Source organism: Maylandia zebra, linkage group LG3, assembly GCF_041146795.1.
Source record: "Maylandia zebra isolate NMK-2024a linkage group LG3, Mzebra_GT3a, whole genome shotgun sequence".
Classification (NCBI taxonomy): domain Eukaryota; kingdom Metazoa; phylum Chordata; class Actinopteri; order Cichliformes; family Cichlidae; genus Maylandia; species Maylandia zebra.
Genome location: NC_135169.1, coordinates 7,876,779 through 7,887,588, shown reverse-complemented (window position 1 = coordinate 7,887,588; position 10,810 = coordinate 7,876,779). Strand labels below are relative to the sequence as shown.

Below are 10,810 nucleotides of genomic sequence, written 5' to 3'. Positions count from 1 at the left end.
TATATGAAAAACCAACATAAATGTGAAAACGTGTAGTCTTTCTACAGAGATATTTCACCTCATAGCTGCTCACAGACTGTATTTACAAGTGACAAACTACAACATCTAACGCATAAGTACATCGAAAGTATATATCAAATATTTTCTGTATTCAAATATATTCAGAGATATTTGAAAGCCTTTCCAGGTGAGTTTCATCGAGGAGGGTCGGAAGCCAGTGTCAGACAGAGACTTTACAGTCAAGGAGTCAAGGAGGCCATTTACATGAAAGGGGAAAGACCATCTCTCATCGAGGAGGGGCCTAAGGGTACATCTGTCACCATCTTACATGCTGTGATTGCAGCCATTCCCCAACTCTCTGTGAATGGGACTCATGGACATTGGTCAGTGGGCTTTGATCAGTGGTTGTTGATCAATGGTCATTTGAATTTGCATATTATGATCAACGAACTGAACTCCCAGCCCATTGTTCCTTCAGTGATGTTGGTTTCAGTCATTATGCAAATGTTCTGTTGATAAGGTTAGGAAACCTGCAGTCAGCTGAGACTGAAGAAGTCACTCGGAATAGTAAATATTTGTATTACAAGCTGACCTTCATCCTGAATTGCAGTTCGATACCGATTTTACTCTTTACTCTTCGGTCTGTTAGTGCCTGCCTTCTGTCTGTGCTGGTGCCCCATCTATACTTAGTTAATTGTTTTATGTTGTTCCTCTGTATTATCGTGAAGCACTTGGGTTTTTAAATGAGCAAAATAAATAAAACTCTATTGTATTGTATTGTACTTCACTATGTCCCGGTGATCAGAATCAACTTTTTCCCAGACTCTGATCACACTAACAGAACTATAGAGCAGCAGATTTCAGCTGCACACAGCTGATGTTAGGCAGGACAACTTTACACACTGACTTCAATGGAGAGACCGGAAATACAAACACACACAGTTTGTTGTGTGAAGAACTCAAACATGAGCTGAACAAACAGGAAAGTTCCTAAAGACAAACTGTTATGGTGATGAGTCTGCATACCGGCAGGAAGTTGAGCGGCTGGTACTCTGGTGCAGTCAGCACAATCTGGAGCTGAACACTCTTAAGACTGTAGAGATGACAGTGGACTTCAGGAGACATCCCTCAACTCTGCTCCCCCTCACCATATCAGACAGCCCTGTGTCGACTGTGAAGATCTTCAAGTTCCTGGGTACCACCATCTTCCAGGACCTGAAGTGGGAGACCAACATCAACTCCATCCTCAGGGAGACCCAGCAGAGGATGTACTTCCTGAGACAACTGGGGAAGTACAGTCTTCCACAGGAGCTGCTGATCCAGTTCTACACTGTGGTCATTGAGTCTGTCCTGTGCTCCTCCATCACAGTTTGGTATGGAGCAGCCACTAAACAGGACAGGAGCAGACTGCAGCGGACTGTACGGGCAGCAGAAAGGATCATCAGCGCTCCCCTGCCCTCCATCCAGGATCTGTACCTCTCAAGAACCAGGAAACGGGCAGGGAAAATCATCACAGACCCCTCACACCCTGCACACAGACTTTTTGATCTGCTGCCCTCTGGCAGACGGTACAGAAGCCTGCAGACCAGGACCACCCGACACAGGAACAGTTTCTTTCCCCTCGCCATCTCCCTCCTTAACAGTTGACCTGTCACACTGCTCCCACTGCCAGACTGCAACTGCACCTTATGTACATTTTGTAGTATTCATTCCACCTCATTCATTTCTGTATTTATGTATATAAGTTTAGATTCGTTATTTATAGTTGGTTTACACAGCTTTGTGTATGTATGTGTAATGTGTATATATAGACACGTGTGTGTGTGTGTGTGTGTGTGTGTGTGTGTGTGTGTGTGTGTGTGTGTGTGTGTGTGTGTGTGTGTGAGAGAGATTGAGAGCCACCATCTACCGGAACCAAATTCCCTGTATGTGTCTGCACATATACTTGGCCAATAAACACGATTCTGATTAAAACAAACGCTGTTGTGACAGTGATGTACAGTCTTGTTGGTATATGCATGATTTTTATACATTTTACATCAGATAAAAACTTTGGTTGTAAGCTTCAGATAATTATTTAACAGCCAGACATTTTAAATGAGAATAAGAAAGTATTTCTTTGTGCCCCCCTTTCGCTGTTAATGCCCCACATGGCCCCCTGGCAAAACTTTGCTAGATCCGCCCCTGCACAGTTACCAGCCGTCAGCTACATAAAAAAAAGGATCCTGGTGTTATTTGTCTCTCAGAAACAGTTCATAACTTCCCTTCAACTCATTCATGTCACCTAAAAGGTAAACCTGTTTCTCCATCACCAGTTCAGCTCTGATGACAACCGGTTCTTGTTGAGAACCGGCTCCCACTGTTTCAGTTCCTTGGAATTGTTTGCCATTTTTGCAAACGATTCCCTTATTGATTCCAGTCGCCCCAAATGACGTCACCACGTTGCGGAGCGTCATTTACCTGGCAGGAAACACGGCGCGTAAGCGGCTCAAACACTCAAAAGGTTGATTATACTTTATGAGAACAGATGACAACAGGGAAACTTGCAATGAACTTGCAATACTTGCAAAGTAGATATTTCATTTAAGGGAGGAAACACTATGAATATGCAAAAGCATTTGTTCACAAAACACGCGATGACCTTAAATGAATGTCATGTTTTTAATTCCGCTCCGGACTCTCAACCCAGCAGCAGCGGTAACGTTTGCACGTCCTCTCCCGTTAATGCGGCAGGTAAATAATCAACTAACAGAGCATATTATGTTAGCGCGATCTGCCTTATTACAAGACCTGCCATTACTGTGCATTTAGTGACCATGATGAGAGAGACAGAGTCTGGCTCAGGTGCAGCAGTTCTCGCTGCAGTCTACCGGTAGCGTCTCCTTTCAGGCCAGGATAGACGAATGTCACCGAGCAGTGACTAAGTTTGTGGTCAAAGGCTTGCACCCGTTTGCCACAGCAGATGCCCCCGATTGTTGGTAAGTGAATGTGTTTAATTGTAGGCAGGGACATTACTGGATATTCTTGTGTAATTGCTACAGAATAATTTATGTTATACTTTGTTATTGCTACAGAAAAATATTTATTTTATTATTTTACATTTACAATTTTTTTTCCTGGGGACCCTGTGACATCCCATTGAAGAGCCGTAGGCTGGATCTCTTAAGATCTCACTGCTGGGTTTGTAAGGCCATGTTACTCCTAAATTTCTATCTTGTTCAAAGAGAAGATATAAAACCAAGTTCTAAGCTAATCGACCTTAGTGTTCTCCTTTTTTAAAAAGAATCGATAAAGAATCGAATCGTTAAACAGAATCGAAAATAGAATTGGAATGTTGAAAATCTTATCAATACCCATCCCTACTTGTGGCTCAAGAGTAGGCAGTTTGCCTTTTAATCGGAAGGTTGCCGGTTCAAGCCCCGGCTTGGACAGTCTTGGTCGTTGTGTCCTTGGCCAAGACACTTCACCCGTTGCCTACTAGTGGTGGTCAGAGGGCCTGTTATTTGTATTGGTAAATGGACTGGTTCTTATATAGCGCTTTTCTACTCTATGTGAGCACTCAAAGCGCTTTACACAACTTGTACTTTTACCCAAGCACTTTTTTTTCTAAGCTGTAGCTAAGTTCTTACTATCTAGCATTTACACATAGATGCATCATCACCAATATGGGGTTAGTATCTTGCCCAAGAATATTTGGCATGCAGACTGGAGCAGACTGCGAACCACCAACCTTCTGGTTGGTAGATGAGCTGCTCTACCACCTGAGTACAGCCACACACTGAAACGTATTTTAAAGTCTCTCAGTATGGTCAGCCCATACTCAATTTATTATGGTCAGCCCCTTTGCCACCACTCCTCTCACAATTTGAGTCCCATCAGTCCAATATGTACACCAACATGCCAGAGGGCCAAGGAGTGATAAGACTTCAGACCTGCCTACAACTCATCCTTCTCATTTTGCTTACTGCTAACTGCTGGTGGAACACCTGCACTACCACAGGTCGTACTGATAGTGGACTGAACCACCTCCTCAAGTTCCTTCTTCTTGGCCTGGAAGTCGTCCAGGTCAGCATCTTGGTGGGAGTCCAACCATTCAATCTTCTCCTCCACTGCCTTCTCAATGGATTCAATCTGGTTCTTCAGGGAATATGCGTAGCCCTCCAGCTCATTGTGAGCATTGATCCTGTCTTTCACCTTCTTGTCTTCCTCAGCAAAGTGCTTGGCGTCGTTCACCATGCGTTTGATGTCCTCAGGCATTAGCCAGTTCTGGTTAGTTGTGATCTTGTTCTTTTTGCCTGTGGCCTTGTCCTCAGCAGTGACACGCAGAATGCCACTGAAGTTAATCTCAAAGGTGACTTCAATCTGCGGTACACCACGAGGAGCAGGGGGGATGCCAGTCAGGTCAAAGGTAGCCAGGAAATGGTTGTCTTTGGTCAAAGGATGCTCACCTAAAAAAAAAAAAAAAAGGTGACAATTAGACTTGTGGAACATATAATTTAACTGTCACGTGTTTCTTGTCATTGGATTCTTTTTATAAAGCACTATATTGGAACTTGAAAAAACAATATCCAAACTCTTACCTTCATAAACTTTGATGGTGACAATAGGCTGGTTATCAGAGGTTGTAGTAAACATCTGGGCTTTTTTGGTGGGCACCACTGTGTTCCTGGGGATCAGCTTGGTCATTACTCCTCCAACAGTCTCAACACCAAGGGTCATGGGGCATACATCCATAAGAACCACATCACCTGCAAGTGAAGGAAAAGGTTTAGTAAACAGGATCACATTTGAAAGCTCAAGCCTATTAAATAAAATTTTTCTAAGAGTCATGACTCACCAGTGTCCACCTCTCCAGAAAGCACACCAGCCTGCACAGCAGCTCCATATGCAACAGCCTCATCATGGTTAATGCCTCTACATGGCTCTTTGCCATTGAAGAACTCCTTCACCAACTGCTGGATTTTGGGGATACGAGTGGAGCCTCCAACCAGGACAATCTCATCAATGTCAGACTTCTTCAATTCAGCATCTTCCAGCACTTTCTGTACAGGCTTCAGGGTGGACCGGAACAGGTCCTGGGTTTTAAAGAACACACAAGTTGTCTTACCGCTTCTTCATTAGGATTTGATATGCATTATTTTCAAAACCAGATTAATATCTTACCATGTTCAGCTCTTCAAACTTGGCACGAGTCAGGGTCTCAGTGAAGTCTTCCCCCTTAAAGAATGACTCGATCTCAATGTGGGTTTGGTGCCAGACAGATAGCTCCCTCTTGGCCTTCTCGACCTCGCGACGCAGCTTCTGCACAGCACGGTTGTCTTTGCGCACATCTTTGCCAGTTTTCTTCTTGTACAGCTCCATGAAGTGCTCCATGACACGCTGGTCAAAGTCCTCACCCCCCAGATGAGTGTCACCATTGGTGGCCACCACTTCGAATACACCATTGTCAATGGTCAGAATAGAAACATCAAAGCTGCCACCGCCCAGATCGAAGACAAGAATGTTCTTCACTCCATCCTTCTTGTCCAGGCCATAAGCAATACCAGCAGCAGTTCTAAAGAATACAGTGAGAACTTATTGTTAGAAGGGAGGGCAGGGACATTTTTTACAGTTTCAAATAGCAGATGATCAAATTCATTTTGATTGGATGCTTACGCCTCATTGATGATTTGCTTAACATTCAGACCAGCAATGGTACCAGCATCCTTAGTGGCCAGGCGCTGGGCATCATTGAAGTAGGTTGGGACAGTGATCACAGCATGTGTGACCTGAGGAAAAAGGATAAAGTTAGATTTGACGATACACCAATTAATTAAGATTAGCATTTTTGTACCTTCTTTCCCAGGTAAGCCTCAGCTGTCTCCTTCATCTTAGTCAGCACCATCGCACAGACCTCCTCAGGAGCAAAGGTCTTAACCTGGCCACCACCAATGTCAACCTGGATATGGGGCTTGCTCTTCTTCTCAATAACCTTCACAGTAATATACATCAATATTAATTTAACAAGAATTTAGCTCAAACATGACCCAAAGAACCAACAAGTTTTATTTTCAGTTTAGAAGCTCACCTTGAAGGGCAGGTACTTGATGTCCTGCTGCACAGACCAGTCATCCCATGTCCGACCAATCAGCCTCTTGGCATCAAAAATGGTGTTCTCAGGGTTAGAGGTCAGCTGATTCTTGGCAGCATCACCAATCAGACGCTCACCTTCACTGGTGAAGGCCACGTAGGAGGGGGTGATTCGGTTTCCCTGGTCATTGGCAATAATCTCCACACGCCCATTTTTGAACACTCCAACACTGCAAGATAACAGCTTGAATTCAGTCTGAATCTCACTTTTTTTTTTCCAACAGTGGTATCGTGTCATTATTTAAAGAGTCTGAAGTGACTTACCAAGAGTATGTGGTCCCCAGATCAATCCCAATCACAGTCCCAGTGTTCCTTTCATCATCGGCGGCGCCAAACACTGTGCCGACTAACAGAATCACAACCCACAACAGCTTCATCTTTGTTTGTTTCCTCTCCAATCTACAAGGAGAAATGTATAAAAGAAATACAACATAAATCAATGTGGCCTTGAGATCAATAAGTGGACTAAGCCTCCCAAGTTCAAAAAGCCAATGGTACAGATGTGATTTGGTGAGTCCCAGAACCATGGCAGATTTGAAGTTGGTCTTAGAGAATAAATACTATAAATATTTTATGACTGTGTTATTGTACCTAGAGTAGAATCAGTCCAGTGTTCTTTTAGCAACTTAAAATATATTGACAAAACTGTGCAACGTTTGTTGCAATTTGTAAAAATAAAATGTTTGACTGAGTGAATGACTTTTTTTTTTAACTAATATTTTAATTTTTTTTCACAAATCATGGTCACAATACATAATGAAAACGTTGCCATTATACAAAAAAAAAAAAAAAAAAAAAAGAGAAACATCCCCCCCTCCCTCCCCACCCGAGGCTCATGTAAACAGAAACAAAACAAAAACAAACAAAAAACGTATGTCACACGTCTGGAAAACACGTTTCTATATAGTCAATAAATGGGTTCCAAGTCGCAGAGAATTTTTGTTGTGATGAGAGAACTCTGTATCTAAGTTTTTCCAGTGGTAAAAAGAAAAGCACCTCCTTTAACCATTGTATGTATGAAGGAGCCTTATCAGACTTCCAGTGGAATAGAATAAGTCTACGGGCAAGCAACGTAGCAAACGCTATGGCATTTTCCTGAGATTTACTAATTTTGTATTGAAATGGCATAACTCCAAAAATGCCAAAGCGGAAATCAAGCACTAAATTCTGTGCACTGATGTGAGATAATACTTTAAATATATTTCCCCAGTAATTATCCAGGTTCGGACAAGACCACATCATGTGACCCTCATTTGCTGGATTATATCCACACCTGGGACAGGCAGGATCGGCTTCTGGGAAAAATTTTGAAAGCCTCTCTCTTGTATAATGAAGACGATGAAGAATTTTAAACTGAATTAAACCATGGCGCATGCAAAGGGAGGAAGTATGTATACGATTCAAACAAGATCTCCACTCATCATCAGATCAATCCACCCCAATGTCTTTTTCCCAATTATTTTTAGTTTTTTCCCAAGTAATAGGCCTTAACCTCTGTATCAGTTTGTATATGACGGAGATTCTCCTTTTGCCAAAAGGATCCATTTCCAAAATGGTATCCACTTGATTTTTGGGAGGTAGGTAGGGGAAAGAAGGAAACAATGTTTTTGCAAAACTTCGTATTTGCAGATATCTAAACATATGTGAGGTTGGTATATTGTAATCTCTCAGCAGAGCGTCAAAGGTGTTAAAAGTTTCTCCTGAAAATAAATTGTAAAAAAACTTCAAACCATTATTATGCCAAATTTGGAATGCTTTATCTGAAATGGATGGCAAAAAAAAAAAAAAAAAAGGGTTAAAAGCAACAGGAAAAAAATTACTAACCTGTTGCAAACAGAAGTGCCTTCTGAATTGAAGCCATATTTTAATAGATGTTCTTACAACTGGATTTGTTATTTTCTGTTTTTGATTTAGAGCTAGGGATGAGGTTAGGAGGGGAAGTGGATTTGACATCAGTTCCATTTTTACCCAAGCCTCACCCTCGCTGTTCTCATAAACATATTTCCAGTGCAATAATTTGGTGATATTAGCCGCCCAGTAGTAAAAGATAAAATTTGGCAACCCTAGCCCACCAGCCTCTTTTGGTACTTCCAAATATGTTTTTTCTATTCTGGGATTTGAATTTTTCCAAATAAATGTTGCTATTAATCTGTTTAAATCTTTGAAACTTGATTTGGTTATAAAAACAGGAACCATTTGGAAAACATAGAGAAATTTTGGTAAGACCGTCATTTTAACTATATTTATTCTGCCTGCTAATGAGATCGGAAGTGTTGCCCATTTTTTAAAATCTTGTGATGTTTGTTCTAACAAAGTGTCAAAATTATGAATCCGCAACTCGTTCATTGTACGGGTTATATTTATTCCCAAATATTTAAACGTTTCTTTTTCTAATTTAAAAGGGAAGGCAGAGAAATCTTGCTCTATGTTATTAATAGGGAACAGTAGGCTTTTTGAATAGTTCAATTTGCATCCAGATATGCGTCCGAAGTGGTCTAATACCTTGAGCAGTTTAGGGATTGATCCCGTTGGATTAGATATATACAGCAATAGGTCATCTGCACACAATGATACTTTGTGCACTGTCCCGTCCCTAGAGATTCCAGCAACCTGACCGTCCTCCCTAAGAGCGATAGCTAAAGGTTCAATTACTAACTTGAAAAGATAGGGAGATAAACTACAGCCTTGCCTGCAGCCTCTACCAAGCTGAAAAATGTCAGAGGTTACATTATTTGTCCTCACTGCTGCAACTGGAGAGGAATACAGTATTTTAATCCATTTTCGAAACAATGGGCCAAATTCAAATTTATTTAGGACCCCATGAACATATGGCCATTCTATACGGTCGAAGGCCTTTTCTGCATCAAGAGAAATTATTATTTCTGACTTTTCTTTTGGTTCTTATGCATATAAAATATTAAATAGGCGGTGCATATTATAAAATGACTGTCGCCCTGGTATAAAGCCGGTTTGATCAGGATTAATAATTTTTGGCAGTGTAAGATCGATTCTATTAGCTAAGATTTTTGTGAGAATATTGTAATCACAATTTAAGAGGCTCACCGGTCTGTAGGAGCTGCATTGTGAGGGATCCTTACCCTTTTTGTACAGCACAGAAATTATGGCTTGTTTCATAGTATCTGGTAATTTCTCTTGAAAGAATATTTCCTGGTATACATCTTTGAGTATTGGTGCTAGTTTGTCTATAAATATTTTATATAGTTCAATAGGGAAACCATCAGGTCCTGGTGCCTTGTTACTTTGCATTGATTTAATTACTTTGTGTCACGGTTAGGTGGTCCTCACCGATTACCTTGCCACTTTTTGGGGGTGTTTGTGTGTACTGTGTCGTGTCTCCTCTCCATCTTGTGCATGTGTTTTGCTGCGGAGACATGTACCTCTGGAAGCCGTGGCACGGCACGGCAGCTGACCCGAGGGGTGGGTCCGGAGCTGGAAGCGTCGCACCTGTATGTACAGTGGGGCAAAAAAGTATTTAGTCAGCCACCGATTGTGCAAGTTCCCCCACTTAAAATGATGACAGAGGTCAGTAATTTGCACCAGAGGTACACTTCAACTGTGAGAGACAGAATGTGAAAAAAAAAATCCATGAATCCACATGGTAGGATTTGTAAAGAATTTATTCGTAAATCAGGGTGGAAAATAAGTATTTGGTCACCTCAAACATGGAAAATCTCTGGCTCTCACAGACCTGTAACGTCTTCTGTAAGACGCTTTTCTGTCCCCCACTCGTTACCTGTATGAATGGCACCTGTTTGAACTCATCATCTGTATAAAAGACACCTGTCCACAGCCTCAAACAGTCAGACTCCAAACTCCGCCATGGCCAAGACCAAAGAGCTTTCGAAGGACACCAGGAAAAGTATTGTAGACCTGCACCAGACTGGGAAGAGTGAATCTACAATAGGCAAGCAGCTTGGTGTGAAAAAAATCAACTGTGGGAGCAATCATCAGAAAATGGAAGACATACAAGACCACTGATAATCTCCCTCGATCTGGGGCTCCACGCAAGATCTCATCCCGTGGGGTCAAAATGATCATGAGAACGGTGAGCAAAGATCCCAGAACCACACGGGGGGACCTGGTGAATGACCTGCAGAGAGCTGGGACCAAAGTAACAAAGGTCACCATCAGTAACACACTACAACGGCAGGGAATCAAATCCCGCAGTGCCAGACGTGTTCCGCTGCTGAAGCCAGTGCATGTCCAGGCCCGTCTGAAGTTTGCCAGAGAGCACATGGATGATACAGCAGAGGATTGGGAGAATGTCATGTGGTCAGATGAAACCAAAGTAGAACTTTTTGGTATAAACTCAACTCGTCGTGTTTGGAGGAAGAAGAATACTGAGTTGCATCCCAAGAACACCATACCTACTGTGAAGCATGGGGGTGGAAACATCATGCTATGGGGCTGTTTTTCTGCCAAGGGGACAGGACGACTGATCCGTGTTAAGGACAGAATGAATGGGGCCATGTATCGTGAGATTTTGAGCCAAAACCTCCTTCCATCAGTGAGAACTTTGAAGATGAAACGAGGCTGGGTCTTCCAACATGACAATGATCCAAAACACACCGCCCGGGCAACAAAGGAGTGGCTCCGTAAGAAGCATTTGAAAGTCCTGGAGTGGCCTAGCCAGTCTCCAGACCTCAACCCCATAGAAAAT

At 42.3% G+C, this 10,810-nt stretch overlaps 1 protein-coding gene across 1 annotated transcript; it reads right to left on the bottom strand.

The window, feature by feature from the left end:
- Positions 1–3,880: 3,880 nt before the first annotated feature.
- LOC143416762 (endoplasmic reticulum chaperone BiP-like) lies at positions 3,881–6,506 on the bottom strand. Its single transcript, XM_076882309.1, has 8 exons — positions 6,394–6,506; positions 6,068–6,299; positions 5,834–5,971; positions 5,656–5,768; positions 5,164–5,554; positions 4,838–5,075; positions 4,581–4,748; positions 3,881–4,448 (listed from the first exon to the last, which is right to left on the bottom strand). Exons 1-8 carry the CDS (start codon positions 6,504–6,506, stop codon positions 3,937–3,939), a joined length of 1,905 nt encoding a protein of 634 aa, XP_076738424.1. The 3' UTR covers positions 3,881–3,936.
- Between the last annotated feature and the right edge of the window lie 4,304 nt (positions 6,507–10,810).

Coding starts and splice junctions, on each gene's coding strand:
- LOC143416762 (XM_076882309.1), bottom strand. CDS start 6,506: ATGAAGCTGTTGTGGGTTGTGATTCTGTTAGTCGGCACAGTGTTTGGC. Junction 5,555..5,655: donor AAGCAAATCATCAATGAGGC/GTAAGCATCCAA, acceptor TGTATTCTTTAG/AACTGCTGCTGGTATTGCTT. Junction 4,749..4,837: donor TTCTGGAGAGGTGGACACTG/GTGAGTCATGAC, acceptor CTTCACTTGCAG/GTGATGTGGTTCTTATGGAT.